Source organism: Galeopterus variegatus, unplaced genomic scaffold (genome assembly GCF_000696425.1).
Source record: "Galeopterus variegatus unplaced genomic scaffold, G_variegatus-3.0.2 Scaffold1322, whole genome shotgun sequence".
Classification (NCBI taxonomy): Eukaryota; Metazoa; Chordata; class Mammalia; order Dermoptera; family Cynocephalidae; genus Galeopterus; species Galeopterus variegatus.
The window spans coordinates 475,660-492,491 of NW_007727433.1; the positions used below are offsets into that span (position 1 = coordinate 475,660).

The 16,832-nt window shown below is 57.9% G+C and overlaps 3 protein-coding genes across 3 annotated transcripts in view; all 3 read left to right on the plus strand.

Moving 5' to 3' along the window:
* P4HB (prolyl 4-hydroxylase, beta polypeptide) overlaps positions 1 to 10,190 on the plus strand; it is a 10,833-nt gene extending 643 nt beyond the window's left edge. Inside the window, exons 2-12 of the mRNA XM_008576308.1 lie at positions 7 to 25; positions 421 to 627; positions 2,176 to 2,309; positions 2,504 to 2,641; positions 6,782 to 6,886; positions 7,028 to 7,153; positions 7,431 to 7,631; positions 8,062 to 8,182; positions 8,296 to 8,477; positions 8,690 to 8,776; positions 10,030 to 10,190. Coding sequence (XP_008574530.1) covers positions 7 to 25; positions 421 to 627; positions 2,176 to 2,309; positions 2,504 to 2,641; positions 6,782 to 6,886; positions 7,028 to 7,153; positions 7,431 to 7,631; positions 8,062 to 8,182; positions 8,296 to 8,477; positions 8,690 to 8,776; positions 10,030 to 10,107 — 1,398 coding nt within the window. The 3' untranslated portion in view covers positions 10,108 to 10,190. The remainder of the gene's footprint in view (positions 1 to 6; positions 26 to 420; positions 628 to 2,175; positions 2,310 to 2,503; positions 2,642 to 6,781; positions 6,887 to 7,027; positions 7,154 to 7,430; positions 7,632 to 8,061; positions 8,183 to 8,295; positions 8,478 to 8,689; positions 8,777 to 10,029) is intronic.
* A 5,025-nt stretch (positions 10,191 to 15,215) lies between these two features.
* PPP1R27 (protein phosphatase 1, regulatory subunit 27) lies at positions 15,216 to 16,600 on the plus strand. Its single transcript, XM_008576299.1, has 3 exons — positions 15,216 to 15,871; positions 15,985 to 16,135; positions 16,449 to 16,600. The coding sequence occupies exons 1-3, from the start codon at positions 15,682 to 15,684 to the stop codon at positions 16,570 to 16,572; spliced, it is 465 nt and encodes a 154-aa protein (XP_008574521.1). The 5' UTR covers positions 15,216 to 15,681; the 3' UTR covers positions 16,573 to 16,600.
* Positions 16,601 to 16,618: 18 nt separating this feature from the next.
* Positions 16,619 to 16,832, plus strand: part of FAM195B (family with sequence similarity 195, member B) — a 9,524-nt gene continuing 9,310 nt past the window's right edge. Inside the window, exon 1 of the mRNA XM_008576309.1 lies at positions 16,619 to 16,708. Coding sequence (XP_008574531.1) covers positions 16,619 to 16,708 — 90 coding nt within the window. The remainder of the gene's footprint in view (positions 16,709 to 16,832) is intronic.

Below are 16,832 nucleotides of genomic sequence, written 5' to 3' on the forward strand. Positions count from 1 at the left end.
CACAAGTCCCTGCTGGTGGAGTTCTGTGAGCGCCGGGCTGGGCCGGGCCGGGGCGGGCCGCGGCGGGGGTCCGGGCCGGGCCTGGCGCCGGCCCGCCCTCTCCAGCTGCAGGGCCGCGTCTGGGTGTTCGCGGGCTGCTCTAGGGACACGCTTGCCCGGCGGCCTGCGGGGAGCAGGGAGTTACGAGTCGTTAAGGCGTCCGCCTTTCTCTGCGGGCGGTGACATAGCAGGGGGTGGCGTTGGCTTGTCGTTCGTGGCCTCTGTCCTGAGACTGCCCGAGAGCACCAAGCTATTAGCCGTGCCTCGTGCCCGAAGAGGGGCCCGTCCTTGGGAGGAGATAACGTCTTTCGGAAGGGGAGAGCAGGGGCAGCGGTGGGACGGCTCGAGTGCTACTCTCTACTGTGCTGTTTCCTTTCTCAGACGCCCCTTGGTGTGGCCATTGCAAAGCTCTGGCCCCCGAGTACGCCAAAGCAGCTGCGAAGCTGAAGGCAGAAGGCTCCGAGATCAGATTGGCAAAGGTGGACGCCACCGAGGAGTCTGACCTAGCTCAGCAGTACGGCGTCCGCGGCTACCCCACCATCAAGTTCTTCAAGAATGGAGATACTACTTCCCCAAAGGAGTATGCAGGTGCGACTGCGTCCAGCTCCTTAATGGTCTTTAGAGAGGCATTTGCCTGCACGCCCAGAGGCTGGGAGGGAACCTGTTCTCAGACTGGGCTCTTAGTCTGGATCTATCTGCCCCTGAGGGACCGGTGAGGAAAGTTCTTCCCCGTCCTGCTAGTGGAGAGTGTGTTATACCTGTCTCTGGTGACATCCTGGGTGGCGGCTGGCTGGCTGAGGCTCGTCTGGAGACTGACCAGCCAGGAGAGGGAGGCTGGTGCCATTCTGACCACATGGGGCTTATTGAGCTGTCAGTGTTTCTAGGGACAGCAGGGCTGCCATAAGGTACGGTGACAGTTGCTAATTATCCGGGGATTGTAGAGTGCCGGCCACCAAGCCAAGTGCTTGTGTGGTTTCTTGTCAGGTCCCCTCGTTGAGGAGTGCTGAGACTTAGACTGTAACCGGGTCACAGCTGTCGGTGGCAGTCTTTGAGTCCAGGCCCAGCCTTGTCCGCTGCACAAGTTCTCTGCCGCTGTCTTGCTGCCTCTGAAGCAGCTTTTATGGAGGCTGGGGCCCGTTGGTAGCTAGGTCAGTTACGATGGCAAAAGAACCATCCTTCATCTGTAAAACCAGTTCTGTGGCACATCTGCCAGACCCTGCGGTGGGTGGTCTGATGGCAGTTCCCGCAGTGTTAGCAAAGGTGTCCCCTCGAGCACCTTGTCCTGTTACTTTAGTGTCAGCAGCCCTGTGGTTGTCCTGGTGGGCTGTATCACTCTTCCCATTTTGTGTGTGTTCTCACTTTCAGAAAGGGTAATGCCATGTGCAGAGCTACCATGTGCTGTCACTAGTCCTTAGGTTTTATAGGCAAGACACCTATTACACATCTGCTTGTAACCGGTGACTCAGCTTTTTGTTACCAGATTTGGCTCTTCCCAAGTTGGACTAGGTAGTCAAACCCGATGAGGGTAAGAACAGTAATTATTCTTCAGCCTCAGTGTCTTAAGAGGAGTAGGTTTCTTTCTTTTCATTTTGTTTGCTGCTGTTGTCATGGAGGTGTGTGATCCTCGTTTAATTTCCTCCTGGTCTGGGAGGTATGTGGTCAGGCCAGGGACGAGAACCCCCGACCCACCGGGGGTAGGTTTGGAGGCCTGTCAGGGCATGTCAAGTAGTGCGGATTTCACAGGTGGGAAAACTGGCACCGAGGCTGACCTACCACATCTCTAAGATGCAGCCTGGTGTGAGACCACCAGGTGTATGTTTGATGAATTTAAGGGCCGAAGAAAACTTAGGAGATGCAGAGGGGTTAGAGAGGAAAAATGGTCTGTGATTCTGTTACCCAGAGATAGCCTCGCTCTTCTTTTCCTCTTCTAGTCACAGCCACAGGCTCTCGCGTGCACTGGAATTCGGGGGGTGGGTGAACAGGGCTCTTGACTGCTCTGTGGCGAGAGGACATCTTGCTCTCGGTGTTCATGCAGACGTTCTCAGCCGGTGTGGCAGAGGACTTGGGCGAGGACGGGCCAGGTGCAGCGGGCGGCGCTCGCGCTTCAGACTGGAACCTGTGTCTGTTTGGGTGTAGCCGGCAGAGAAGCCGACGACATAGTGAACTGGCTGAAGAAGCGCACGGGCCCAGCTGCCACCACCCTGTCAGACGTTGCAGCTGCAGAGTCCTTGGTGGAGTCCAGTGAGGTGGCGGTCATCGGCTTCTTCAAGGTAGAGGCTTCAGAACTTCATTTTGATCTTCCTGTGTTCTGTCACTGTTTGAGGAAGGGTCCCCTGGCCGGTGGCCTGCGGTTCTGCATGTGTCCTCTAGACTTGGGCACTGCGGTGTCTGCCCAGCCACTGTCCCAGGCAGGGATCCTCATTGTTGGGTGTGTGGCCACCTCTGGTGTTCCCTCCTCTTCAAGGATGTGGAATCGGACTTTGCCAAGCAGTTCTTGCTGGCGGCAGAAGCTGTGGATGACATACCGTTTGGGATCACTTCCAACAGCGATGTGTTCTCCAGATATCAGCTTGACAGAGATGGAGTTGTCCTCTTTAAGAAGGTGAGTCGCCATCTGGTGGCCCTGCCCAGGGACGTTTGGGGGTTGGTCTGCAGGGGGCGGTGTCGTGTTCCTCGTTGGCAGGAGAACCTTGCCTTGACACCTCGGACTGGGAGACAGTTTGTTACCAAGGGTCCATTTTGCATTTCTGTGGTGTTGGACTGTAGAAGCCACTGAAAACAGTGGCCTTTAAACCTCCTAGCTGTGGCCCTTCTGCCAGCCTCCTGGGACAGCTGGTGTGCTGTGTTCTACCAAAGAAACAAGTGGAGCTGCTTTTGACCGTCAGGGTTTTTTTTCCCAGTTATGGTAAAACACATACAGCAAATTGTCATTTTAACCTTTTTTAATTTTTTGCTGGCCTGCACAGGGATCACCTTCCTGACGCTGGTGTTAGCACTAAGCTCACCAGCTGTGCTAACCGGCCGGCTTAACTGTCACTGAGTGTACAATTCAGTGGCATTGATTACATTCTCAGTGTCCTGCAGTCATCACTCCTGTTTCCAGAACTTTTTCCTCACCCCAGATGGCAGCTCTGGAGTATTAACTCTCTAGGCACATGTTCCCACCCTGCAGGCAAAGCTCCACCTCCTGTGCTCCCCACCCCCGGGGGCTTCTCCGACCCCTGAGGATCCTGATCCTGTTGTTCTTCCCGTCACAAGGGGCTGCTGCGAAGCACGGTGCCCAACCGCATGTCTGTTACCAGGCTCTGTGTTTGCCCAGCATGACTGGTGGGGCCTGGAGGTTGTCATTTGCCTTAGTCACCAGACAGGTGGGGTTGGGGCCGGTCACGCATGCTGTTGGCACATAGTATACCTGGATGTGGATGAGCGTGGGTTAATGCCATTCAGGTAGCAAGGTGTAGAGCAGGAAAGGAGAGAACGTTCTCTGGGAGGAAGGACCCAGTGACTGAGAGGGACAAGAGGGAGGTCTTCAGGGGGTGGGGAGAGGACCTCTGAGTCCCGTCATCCTTGTTTCCAGTGGGAAGGAGGAGGAGGTGTGAGGCAGAGTCAGAGCAGAGTCCTGAGCTGCGTGGCCACGAGCACGCAGGATTTGGGGTGAGCTGCTGCTTGGTTTGGAAGTGGGGGCGGCCTCTAGTCTGAGGTCGTTTTGTGTTGCACCTCACGTGTGAATCGCCTGACAGGCTGGGGCGAAGTGGTTTTGACGAGGAGGAGCGGATTTGTTTCCTGGAGTGAGCGCTGAGCATCCGGCGCCGGCCGGGAGGAGGGCACGTGGAGCCGCGGAGGGGCCCGGTGGCAGAAGCCCTCCTTGGTGTCCTTGTTCCTGTCGTTTAGCTGTTTCTGTAGCCCCTGCCTGAGAGTAACTCAAGACACCTTACTTGGTAGAGATAGCACAGTGTTCCCTAAAGGGAAGGAATTGCTGAGGCGGTCAGCTGCCATCGCAGAGGTGCCCAGGCACTTTTAACGTGACACCCGCTTGGAGGAGTGTGGTGAAGAGCCTCGGGAGCTGTGTGGAGCACAAGCTCTTTGGGGTGCTACAGAGTAGGTCCCGAGTCTCGTCCTAGGATTCAGGTTCTCAGGGAGAGCTGCTCTGAAGCTTGAGAAGGCCTTTTGGTCATTCGGTGCCCACCATTCTCTCCTGTGGTCCTGGAGGTCTGGAGTGGCAGTCTTAACACTGGGGACCATGTGTCTAGGAAGGCTGCAAGGACTGTTTCTTGTCTTGCCTACAGAGAAGCGAGTATGGGGGAGGTAGCCTGTTTGGAATCCCTATGTGTGATTGTTTTCTCTCTCAATTCTCTGGTGTCCACTCGAGGCTGGGCACAGGTGGCACCCCTTGGGTCTGGTGATGGGGTGGCACTTTCTCTCCCACTTGGGGTGGCTCATGTATCCATGATGGTGGAATGTGGGTGCTTCAGGCAGCCTTGGGCAGAAGCCCGGCAGAGCCATGGACGAAGGGAGACGACTCCAGGGCCCAGACCCTCGGGTTTCTGCTGCTGCTGTGTCCCGGCCGCTACCTCTGTCAAGTTCACCTTCTAGGCTGTACCTGTCCCTCTTCTTCCAGGCTGTTAGACCCCTTGTCCTCAGAGTGAGCTGGGCCTTCCTGTCTGCCCAGGGGACAGTGGCGGCCGAGCCGGCTGTGGCCTTCGCTGTTCTTCCCTGGGAGGGATGGCGGGGCCAGTGGAAGCAGCAGAGCCTGGAGCCCAGCGAGGCCTGGCCGGGGCCTCTGGTCACTGGTGAGCAGGTCATTGATTTGAGAGCTGGTCGTCCTGTGTCTTCATTCGTTCTGATGTTTACTTCAGTTTTTCTTTTTGGGGAGTTCGGAGTGAGTGAAGGGTGGAGCTTCTCCAGCAGCTCAACAGCAAAGTCAAACTTTTTCGTGACATTCATCACCATGGCCTGGCGGGGCTGGCTCAGCGGTCTCTGCCCAAGGCCTCAGGCCTCCTGCATCTGTCCTCTCAATAAATGGGAGCTGTCTACTTTTTACCAAAATAGACTGAACGAGTGTAACGTGGCAGCATTACTAAAAAGATTGCCACCCCAAGACAGGTATGGTAGCACCTCCGGACGTGGCTCAGCAATATCCCTGGGGAAGGTGGGCCCAGCCCTGCTGCGTGCCTCGTGGGGCCTGGCCTCCACCAGTGGCTCGCTTCCATGTGGTGCTCTCAGAGCGCCTCCTGGCCTTGGTTTTTCTGCCTCTTTTTACCCTCCCCGTGTTTGCGGTATTGGGAAGACAGAGCAGGCTGGGAAGCCTTTGGGTCAGGGTCAGGCTGGCATGTGGGGGTCAGGGAGTGGCCACCTGCTCTTCTGCGATGACTCTGGAGAAGCATACAGGGAGCTGGCTCATAGGAGAAGATGAGTGATTTCTTTCTCTACGTTTCACGAAAGAAGGTCAAGGGGAGTAGTGGAGGCTCACCTGCACAGTTTCAAGCGTGGGGACAGACACTCAGCCTTAGGAGCTGTTTCTGCCTGTCCCCCTCCTGAGCTGAGGCCGGCAGCCCCAGTCCAGGGCTGTCCTGTGTGGCTGCCTCGAGGCTGGTCTGCAGCAGCAGCAGTACTCCAGCTCTGTGGCCTCGGGACTCCTTAAACTGCTGCACGCCATCGAGGACCCAGAGCTCGTGAGTCAGTACATTATTCCTTTCGGTTCCCATTGCATTAGAAGCGAGAACTGAGGAGTATATGGAGTTCTAGTTCACTTAAAAATCGGAGTAGAAGCCAGGTAAATGTTACCATAAGTGATGTTTTCACCAAAGTTAGCTTTCGAGACAAAACAACGTAACACAGTCAGTGGTGTTTAGGTTTCTGCCGCTCTGTTGCTCTTTCGGTGTCTGGCTTCACGGGTACTTCTCTTCTGCCTCCGTTGTGGTGATGCCACGCGTCCTGCAGCCTCTGTAACACGCCACCGCACACTTGAGGCCGTCGGGTGTGACTGTGAAGGCGCTCTGCCTGCGGATGCAGGAGGGTCTGGGGCCCGGGCTCCTGGGGTGTGGACCGTAACTTTGAGAGCTGCTGTTGTAGGAACGTGGAGATGAGAGAGGTAGTTTATGTAGAACCTGAGTCTTCCCCGGCCTGCAGGTGTTGGAGGCTCTTGGGCCTGTGGGCGGAGAGGGTGTTGCTTATTGTGACAGCTCCATTCTGCAGCCGGCAGGCACCCACTTTGTCACGCTGGCCCCACGGGTCCCGTGGGACAGAGTGTGAGGTGAGCTGGTGCCACGCTGGTGCTTGGGAAGTTGCCCTGTGCTTCTGGGAAGCCAGCCTGCTCTCCATGGTGATGTCACTGTTCCCATACCCAGGAGAATGCGGGCGCCTGCCCCTGCCACTCCCACAGCCCTTGCCTGGCCTGGCTTTGTGGAGAGGCAGCCGGTCCGTGGGTACAGGGTACAGGGTCCAGTGGCACCTCTGGCTGTCCCAGCCACACTTGTCCTTCAGTTGGGGCAGCTGGAGGACTGTGAGCATCAGGCTTGAGCTGTGGACACGAGGCCGTCCCCACGCCGGTGGCTACAGGGCGATGGCTGACGCTGTCCAGGCTGTCAGGGAGCAGGTGTCCTGTCCCCATTGCAGGAACCTGTGGCTTGAAACCCCAGACAGGAGGGCAGCTCTGCGGGCTGCTGTGCTTGGCTGAGCCCGGGGCTGCCTGGGCCATGGGGCTGGTTTCGCAGCAAATTCACAGCCTCCTTTTTGTCCACAGTTTGATGAAGGCCGGAACAACTTTGAGGGGGAGGTCACCCAAGAGAACCTGCTGGACTTCATCAAGCACAACCAGCTGCCCCTGGTCATCGAGTTCACTGAGCAGGTGGGTGCTCCTGCCGTCCTGTTGCCCCGAGAGCACCAGAGATGGTGTGGGGGGTCCCCAGGGTGGGTGAGAGGCTCCCCGTCACCACTGTCATCTAGGCGTCTGGTGGCTCAGATTCAGTAACTTGTGTTTATAACACAGACAGCCCCAAAGATTTTTGGAGGTGAAATCAAGACTCACATCCTGCTGTTCCTGCCCAAGAGCGTGTCTGACTATGACGGGAAACTGAGCAACTTCAAAAAAGCCGCCGAGAGCTTCAAGGGCAAGGTGAGCCGTGCTCGCTCCCGATGCTCGTGGGGCAGCTCTTCCCGAGGTGGTCTAGGTGTGAACTTCCTGAGGCCACCTCCTGGACAGGCACCTGCTTTCAGGAGAACCTGTTCCTCGGGGTCTGGAGGCTGGAGAGCTGGGCCTGCAGGTCTGGTTGGGCAATGCCAGGCTCTGAGTGGAAGGAGAGATGGTTTTAAGAGTGAAATAAGGAGGTAGAAAGCAGACACGCAGCCTTGACGAGCCCGTCTCAGTTCTCAGTGTGCCTTTTCTCCCCAAGATCCTATTCATCTTCATCGATAGCGACCACAGCGACAACCAGCGCATCCTCGAGTTCTTCGGCCTGAAGAAGGAGGAATGTCCAGCCGTGCGCCTCATCACCCTGGAGGAGGAGATGACCAAGTACAAGCCTGAGTCCGATGAGCTGACGGCGGAGAAGATCACGGAGTTCTGCCACCACTTCCTGGAGGGCAAGATCAAGGTGCGGGTGGGCCTGGGCGGGGGCTCACCTACAGCCAGCCTCAAGGAGCGGAACAGCCGCCTCTGGCCCTCAGAGTCCCCGGCTTCCTGTGGCTTCATCCTCAAAGTGTGTGAGAACATTAGCATAAGATTCCAAACCCTGGGGACCGTGGAGAAGCGCTTCGCTGATGTGGCCACCAGCACAGGCCGAGGCAGCATCAAGGCTGGAGGGTGCAACTGCTTTTTCTACTTGGGTCTAAGTTGCGGGCTCAGCTGTCTTCCTGAGTTCTTGGCACCGTCGCCCAGGTGGCCCCTGTCCTGAGGCTTCATAAGCCATCCTGGGCCGTTGAGGGGCAGCCATGGCCTCAACTCCAGCCAGGGTGGGAATTTGGGGGGACTTCTGCAGGGCCCCAGGCAGTGCTGTTCTTGACCGGGATCTTCCTGCTCTCCAGCCCCACCTGATGAGCCAGGAGCTGCCTGAGGACTGGGACAAGCAGCCTGTCAAAGTGCTTGTCGGAAAGAACTTCGAAGAGGTGGCTTTTGATGAGACAAAGAATGTCTTTGTGGAATTCTGTAAGTGAACCCTCTTTAGCTTCCTGAATGGGGCGTGTGCAGTGCGGCGGGACGCTGTCTGTGCAGGTGCCTCTGTGGTCCAGGGTGGACCCTCAGTGCTGCTTTGCTTTCAGATGCCCCGTGGTGCGGTCACTGCAAGCAGCTGGCTCCCATTTGGGATAAACTGGGGGAGACGTACAAGGATCATGAGGATATCGTCATCGCCAAGATGGACTCAACAGCCAACGAAGTGGAGGCAGTCAAAGTGCACAGCTTCCCGACGCTGAAGTTCTTCCCTGCCAGCACGGACAGAACGGTGCGCCTGCTGGGCGGGGCCGGGCTCCTGGGCAAGCAGTGTCCACACGCCAGCTTGGGGTCCTCTGCTGTCAAAGGGGCCTGGGGCTAGAGGGGACTCAGGCAGGAAGGTGCGTGTGGAGGAGACCAGGGGCTCTGCCACTGCCCATGGGGTCCATCTGGGGCCTGGGACCAGCTCCAGACCCCTCACCCCTCGTCCTTTGTCCCCCACAGGTCATCGATTACAATGGGGAGCGGACACTGGACGGTTTTAAGAAGTTCTTGGAGAGCGGTGGCCAGGACGGGGCAGGGGATGACGATGTAAGTGGCAGCAGGCCTCTGGGGATGTAGCCCTGTGGTCCACGTGTGGCACCGCTGGAGGCACGTATGTGCCCAGGGCCCTGGGGCTCAGACCGATGCTCTGCTGAGGTCAGCATCCCTGTCAGGGAGAGGTTATGAAGGCGTCTTGGAAAGCCAGATTTTGCTTCGGAGATCTCTTCAGATGCATCCCACAGGGCCCTCATGTCTCTGCTAATGTGGACTTGACTGTCTGTCCCCAGCTGACTGAGGCTTGCGTTGCTCTGCTGATGAGAGCACTTGCTCGTCTCTGTCGAGGCGCCTGGTGGGCCCTGGCCCAAAGTGCAGACACAGCTTGCCCTTGGGAGCTCAGTCCTGTGTGGGTCAGCTCCTGGCCAGTGACAGTGGTGACTGTTAGGCTGCGGGCAGGTAGAGGGAGGTCAGGAGGACATTGCCTGGGTGGGGGTTGTGACTGTAGCTGACATCTAGGGCAGAGAGTGGTGGAAGTGGTCTGGGCCCTCCCAGAAGTGCTGGGGAAGGGGGAGCAGAGTAGACCTGCCCAGAGGCAGCAGGCAGGGTGGGGATCGAGGAAAGAGGCCAAGTCACTCCTACTGCCTTATGGCCTGTCGCTGGGAGGGCGACTGTTAGGCTGCGGGCAGGTAGAGGGAGGTCAGGAGGACATTGCCTGGGTGGGGGTTGTGGCTGTAGCTGACATCTAGGGCAGAGAGTGGTGGAAGTGGTCTGGGCCCTCCCAGAAGTGCTGGGGAAGGGGGAGCAGAGTGGACCTGCCCGGAGGCAGCAGGCAGGGTGGGGATCGAGGAAAGAGGCCAAGTCACTCCTACTGCCTTATGGCCTGTCGCTGGGAGGGCGTGAACGTTGCACCCCAGTGGTTACTGTGCTCTGGTGTCTCACCCTGGCTGTTATCACTGCCAGGATGGGGACCTTCCTCAGGCTCTTTTGGTGCCAAACTGGGAGGCACACCTGCCCCCGCCACGCCCCTCAGGAAGGGTCTGAGGGCTGGGCTGGGGTTCCCGGGGCTCCTGTCACTGTGGAGGCTCTGCTTCATCCTGCCTTACGGGCAGAAACCCCCCCACGCCTCACTCTTCTTGGGAAGACCCCCATGCATCTTGGCTGCTCCTGTGACTGGTGGCTGTGTCTGACATGACCTGCTGGTCCCTGGGGCGTGAGGAATGGGGGTGCCAGGGGGCCCACTGGCTGCTGCGGTCTCTCCCGTGCTGCAGCCAGCCGTGCTCTCACCCTCGCCTTCTGCATTCCAGGACCTAGATCTGGAGGAAGCGGAAGAGCCGGACATGGAGGAGGATGACGATCAGAAAGCTGCGAAAGACGAGCTGTAACGTGCAGACCAGACCTGGGCACCCCCACCCCATGCCCCGCAGGGGCTGCACACCCAGCAGCCACACCCAGCGGCCAGGCCGCAAGCCTGCAGGACCCTCGCCTGAGGGAGGGAGGGAGCGGCAACCGAAATCCAGGGAACCTTCCAGAAGTAACACTTCATCCTAACACACACAAACCTAAATCTGTCTCTCTTGCTTTTCGATTTTTGGAAAGGGATTTGCCTCTAGGCCAGCCCGTCTTGGTGGGCTATTTTTTTCCTTTTTTTAAAATTGTGATGTACTTTTTGTACGTGGTTTTGTCCAGAATGCTTGTAAGACGTTTTGGAACCCCACGCTGGTGATGTCTCCTCCCTGTTAGAGGCGTTTACACCGTCACTTAAGAAACTCCATCTGTGGGAGTTCAGACATGTTTCGACGTCAGGGTATTTGCTCCACCTCAGCTGGGCCTCCCTGGAGACTCCTGTCCCCTCGCTGGCAGGAAGCGGAGCTAAGCTGGACACGCCACTCTCCACCTCATGCCAGCTGCTGTGACTGAGCAGGGTCCTGCCTGCGCCTTTGGTTAAACAGAGACCTCTGAATCACGTTGGAGGGTGGGCCCCCAGGCTTGGCAGAGGGGATTGCTGGTTGCCAGCTCCAGGGCCCAGGACAGGCCTGGGCAGCACCCCCTCCAGCCAGGCTGCTCGTCCTGTTGTGGGCACATTGCTTCCATGACTGCTGGACTCTCCAGTGTGTCCTGAGGCCCACACGAGGTGGAGCCAGGACCCCGACCCCAGGCTGGGGCACAGCCAAGGATGCTGGAGCTGAATCAGCCACTGGCAGTCCTTCAGGCATTTCCACCACAAATATGGAATTGAACTCATTGGCCAAATAAAGTTGAGATTCCACTACCCTTCCTGGCCTGCACTTCATGTTCTCCCTAAGCCGTGGGAGGTTGGGCTGGGATTCTGATGCTGACATGACAGAGGGGCTTTGGGGGGGCCCCTGTGGTAGAGAAGGAGACGCCCCCGTCATAGGTATGGCTCCTAACTGCACGTGGCCCTGGGACGGCATGGACTGCAGGTTACCAGGTGAGGGAGGGGCCCTGCCTGTGACCCTCCCTAACCCTTGCCCAGACTGACTGGAACAGCTGGTGTTAACTCTTCGGTTTCTGGTTGTCACTACACTGGTCCTGCACGCGTGCCACATCACGACCCTGCATGTGGATGCACACAGAGCCTGTTCTCTCCCCTGCCCGTCCTAGAAGTTCAGGGCAGATGGCCTTGGTGAGGATTCTGTGAGGAGTCCCAAGATTCCTGGGTCCCCGCCCAGCTGGGATGCTCACGGGTTGGGCCTCAGCCCATGGGAGGGGGCCGTGGTCACCTCCCTCATGGCCATACAGGCCTTGCCCAGCCATACAGGCCTTCACAAACCCGAGGGCTGCCCCTACCCCCAATCAGGGCTGTGGGTTACACGGGTGGTATGTGATGAGAACCTGGTGTCAGTGTCTTCAGCAGCACCCCAGCGCACCACGCCCACCCCCACCTGTGCCCACACGCCCCATCATCCTCATGCTGCTGGTTCCAGCTCAGCAGTCCGGTGCTGACATCTGCCCACAGCTGGTGCTTCCTTTGTCGTTTTCAGGTGGCCGTGTTGGGGCTGGTTTCTGCTAGTTCAGCACCAGGAGCCACAGCAGGGTTTTGTGTGTCATGCCCGGATCCCAGACACACGAGACCTGCATCTACAGAAAAGCAGGCACGAGCACTTGGAAGTTCTGTGGGAGAGTATTAGCTTTGCGCCCCACAGATGGGAGCTGAGGACTAAGAGTTGTGGCTCCCGCAGGGGAGGACACGTGGGTATCCAGGGAGAAATCCAGCAGGGCCGTCTCTAGCTGCAGCTAAGAGGGTAGGCTGTGCCAGCGCCTGCGGTCCCTACCTGAGGGAAAGGCTACGGTGACCCTGCTGACCAGCTGTGCAGGGATCTGGCCCGGACCATGGCCGTCACACGCTGCTGGGACGGGGAGTGAGTCACTGATACCTGCCCCCTTGTGCAGAGGCAGCTGACCAGCGCATTCGTAGGCCCGGGTTTTGCTGGGAGGCTGTGGGGTGGTGTCCAAAACCTCACTGGCTGGACTGGTGGATTAGCGAGGCTCTTTACAGGCTCTGGGGGGATGCAGTTAAGGCTTAGCAGCCTGGAACTTCCTGATGTCTCTCTCTCTCTTTCCGACTGGCAAGCAGCCACGGGCCTAGAACCTGTAAAAGCAGCTTCCAGGCCTGTGCACTATACCCTGGGGATCCTCTGGCCTCCCGACTTGCAGCTGGACCTGTGCCTGCTGCGACTTTCTTAACAGGCCCTCTGGCTTTGTGTTTTGTGCAGAGCACTGCTGGCTGCATTTCTGAGACCTCTTAAAATTTGGATGGTAAACTTTTTGCATTAACTATTTTCAGCTTGTCCTCCAGAAAGTAGAAACTTAAAACCGTGCATGCCAGGTCACTTTACAAGTCCATGCTGACCAAGAATCAGGAACAAAGCTACATAAACATAGGTTCTGACCCGGAGCTGGGTGAAGTAGCATAACGGTGCACCGCACTGACTGCAGCAGGCCAGACTGTTCATAGGCGGCTTCTGATGAAAAGTTTCAAAGGGGAGAAACTTAAAACACTGGCTCCCATGTCCTTGCTGGAATCAAAGGCACATAAATACCTTTTAGAGGATCTGTTGGAACTGGGAAAGCTTCTGGGACCAGTCCCTTCATTGATCCAAATAGAAAACCCAAAGCCAAAACATTTTGAGCTCTCTCAGCTCACCTTTAGGAGGATGGACTAGGGCGTCCCACTGGGGTCACCAAACAGGCCTGTCTGATGGGCTTTCTGGAAAGCTTCTGGGACCAGTCCCTTCATTGATCCAAATAGAAAACCCAAAGCCAAAACATTTCGAGCTCTCTCAGCTCACCTTTAGGAGGATGGACTAGGGCGTCCCACTGGGGTCACCAAACAGGCCTGTCTGATGGGCTTTCCCCAACCCTGAGGCCTGGCATGCCCAGCAGTTCAGTCCTGCTGGTCCTTCTGGCCACACCACAGGTGTTGGCGGCTGCACCCAGCACGCCTTCATCTGATCCCCTGAGCAGGGTGGGCAGGAAGAATTTTCCACAACCTGAGAAAAGGCAATCTTCACATCTTTGGAGAACGCCGTCTCCTATCCACAGCGTAGAACCTTCCGTCTCTGGCCTTCGTGTAAACAAGCCAGAAGAAACTTTACCTGGCTCCTCCCAAGTGACTAGGAATTACAATTGACCAGCACCTCCCTCTGAGTCCCAGGAAATGAAGGGACCCTGGGAACCACCTCTGGTAGGGTCCCTGCAGGGCTGGGTCTGGCTGGGTGTTCAGGGGGGTGGTCCCTGGGGCACTACAGGGTGACTGCACCTGGCATGAGGCTTGTGGGACCAGTGGTACCAGGGCTGGGGTGAGCCTGGGCACTGAGGCAGATTGAGAAAACCCCACCAGGCAGGGAGGCCTTAGTAAATACCATTTCTCCTGTGGCATTTGACCCAAGGCTTTGCACCTAAAGGGAGTCTAATACATTAGCGAATTTGAGTTCACTGTATGGAGACCAGCCCGACGACACAAGGCTTGATGCTGACTCCCCTGGCTCCCTCGCTGGTCCTGGTTCTGTCCTCAGGCTTTCAGCGACCACCTGGAGGATCTTGCCAGCATTATGGGTTGAACTGTGTCCCCCAAATTCATGTTGAAGTCCTAACACCCAGGATCTCAGAACATGACCTTATTTGGAAATAGGATCATTGCAGGTGAAATAAGATGAGGTCATACTGGAGCGGGTAGGCCCTACTCCAACATGACTGGTGTCCTTGAAAAAGGGGAGATTTGGTCACAGAGACACATACAGGGAGAACGCCATGAAGATGAAGGTAGTGGGCCAGCCCCGTGGCTCACTCGGGAGAGTGTGGTGCTGATAGCACCGACGCCACGGGTTCGGATCCTATATAGGGATGGCCAGTGCGCTCACTGGCTGAGCGTGGTGTGGACGACACCAAGCCAAGGGTTGCGATCACCTTACCAGTCAAAAAAAAAAAAAAAGATGAAGGTAGAGATTGGGGGATGCCTCTAAGAGCCAAGAGACACCAAGGAGTGCCAGCGACCTCCAGAGCTCAGGGGAGAGGCCTGGAACAGGTGGTCCCTCAGAAGAACCAACCCTGTCCACACCTTGTTCTTAGACTTACAGCCTCCAGAACTGTGAGAATAAACTTCTGTTGTTCAAACCTGCCAATCTGTGGCACTTGGTCATGGCAGCCGGAGCAAGTTCTTTCAGCAGCTTTCTGTGCTGCCGGGGAACCCAGTGCAACTAACTGCTTGCCGTCCCTGGCCCCACAGATGTGCTCCTGGGGCTCCTCCGCCCAGCTTTACTCTTTGCCTGTGTCCCATCTGCTGGCTCTTCTCAGGCACCACAGTCTAAGCCCCACCTGAACCACAGCTGCAACTGTCACAGAACTAAAGGTGGCGAGCAGAGATGAGCCTGCTGGAACACCTTTTAAAATTCCATTGGTTGTGCTCCTACAGCAAGTCCATGGGGAGCACACCATCCAGGGCTGATGGTCCGATCTTTGGGGAGCAGACTGGACACCAGCTTAAGTGTGAGCACCTGTGTCCTTGACAGTGTCAGGAACCTAGAACCCAGAGAAACTGTGGAGGGCAGAAACAGGAGTGTGTGGGGCCGGCCCGGTGGCACACTGCTACAGTGCGCCGCTTGGGAGTGCGGCGGCGCTCCCGCCAAGGGTTCGGATCCCACATACAGACCGGTTCCCGCTCACTGGCTGAGCAAGGTGCGGACGCAGCACCGAGGGTTGCGATCCCGTTGCCGGTCCCGGTCCGGTACAGGAGCGACACAGGGTTGCAATCCATTGCCAGACACGAAAAAAGACAAAAAGGAAAAAAAAAAAAAAAAAGAAACAGGAGTGTGTGGGTACGTGGAGGGGAACAAGGCATGTGGGGGAGGGGCCCCACAGGATTGGCTGAGCAGGAGCCTGAGGCATTGGCATTCCAGCTTGGGGAGCCTGAGAGGTTTCTGAGCAGGAGGGAAAAGAGCCCCGAGTGGGGCAGGCCCTGCTGGGAGGCAGGGAGATGGGACAGGGCCTGGGCCTCCTCCAGGGCATGCACGGTGACCTGTGCTTGGGCCCTCCTGCTGACTTTCACCTACTTCACCCTTGAGCCCACGTTTCTGGCCTTCCTCTTGGAGTCTTGTCCTTCAACTGCTCTTCCCTGCCTTTGTAAGGCACCTTCTATGTCCAGCTGCAGGGCCAAGAAGGATCTGACCCCTTTGGCCAGGGACAGCGACAGGTGGGCTGAAAGATGAGCCACTGAACATGATCCTGAGCACCGGGAGGGGGGATCGGCTCCATTTCAGCCCCTCGCGTCCGGTGAGCATGACTGCGCAGCTTTATATAGCTCTGAGAGCCCTATATAGGTTGGAAGCCAGGTGTCCCTTAGACAGAAGAGCCCTCACGACGATCAGTCTGGCTGGACACATTCCTCGCGCTGGTGCAGTTGGGTCCCCAGAGGCGCGGCCCACCCCACAGCCGGCAGGATGCCCAGCAGAACTGTCCGCTACACCCGCTACAGCCCACGGCAGCGGCGCCGGCGGCTGTTGGCTGATCGCAGTGTACGTTTCCCTAATGACGTCCTGTTCTTGGACCACATCCGCCAGGGTGACCTGGAGCAGGTGGGACGCTTCATCCGGGCTCGGAAAGTCTCCCTGGACACCATCCACCCCTCAGGTGAGCAAGCATCAGAGGGACTGGCCGTGGGTCTATCGGGCAGCAGGGGAAGGCCAGCAGAAAGGACCAAGCATCTGCCTCAACCTCAACCCCTCCCGTCCCGCCCTGCCCAGGCCTGGCCGCCCTGCATGAAGCTGTGCTCTCTGGAAACCTGGAATGCGTGAAGCTGTTGGTCAAATACGGGGCTGACATTCACCAGCGTGACGAGACGGGCTGGACACCCCTGCATATCGCCTGCAGCGACGGGTACCCCGACATAGCCAGGTGAGGGGGGACCAGGGCTGCAGAGGCTTTATCCCAGCCCCTCCAGGCCTCAACTGGCCCCCAGTACGTCGGCTCCCAAAAGATGGCCCAGGTGGTGCAGGCGAGAACCCTGAGGGGTTCTGGAATGCGGTTTCTGCCCCGTGCTCTTAGAGCAAGCTGGGAAAGCAGGTCACAGCTTCCAGAGGGTCCGGTTTCTTCCTCCGCACCCTTCCCGGAAAAGACAGACAGGTGACCCCAGCCCTAGCCTGGGGTGGGCGGGTGAGCATCCCCCAGACCACCCCGGCTTCACCCAGGGCTGCCCTCTGCACTCCAGGTACCTCATCTCCCTGGGGGCAGACAGTCACGCCGCCAACGACGACGGCCACTTGCCCTCCGACCTCATCGACCCGGACTTCAAGGACCTGGTGGAGCTCTTCAAAGGGGCCAGGATGGACTGAGCCGGCCCGCCCTGCCGGGGCTCCCGCCTCCCCGACAAGTCCGCGCATGCCCGGGTGCCAGGACACGCCCGCCGCCCAGGCCCCAGACCTCGGGCACGACCCCCCGCCCTCCGCTCCGGCCTGGCTTTCCCTCCAGGTGACTTTTTTTACTGTGGCACTTTTTACTTTTTCAATAAACGCGATCCCCAAGCCTGCGGTGGTGCCTGCTTCCTGGGGGCCGGCTGCTGGGCGTCCGCGCTGCGCGGGGCAGGGGGAGCGCG

Excerpts from the sequence above, each read along its gene's own strand:
- PPP1R27 (XM_008576299.1), top strand. The coding sequence starts at position 15,682 with ATGCCCAGCAGAACTGTCCGCTACACCCGCTACAGCCCACGGCAGCGG. Across the intron at positions 15,872-15,984 it reads GGACACCATCCACCCCTCAG|GCCTGGCCGCCCTGCATGAA; the intron begins GTGAGCAAGCAT and ends CGCCCTGCCCAG. Across the intron at positions 16,136-16,448 it reads GGGTACCCCGACATAGCCAG|GTACCTCATCTCCCTGGGGG; the intron begins GTGAGGGGGGAC and ends TCTGCACTCCAG.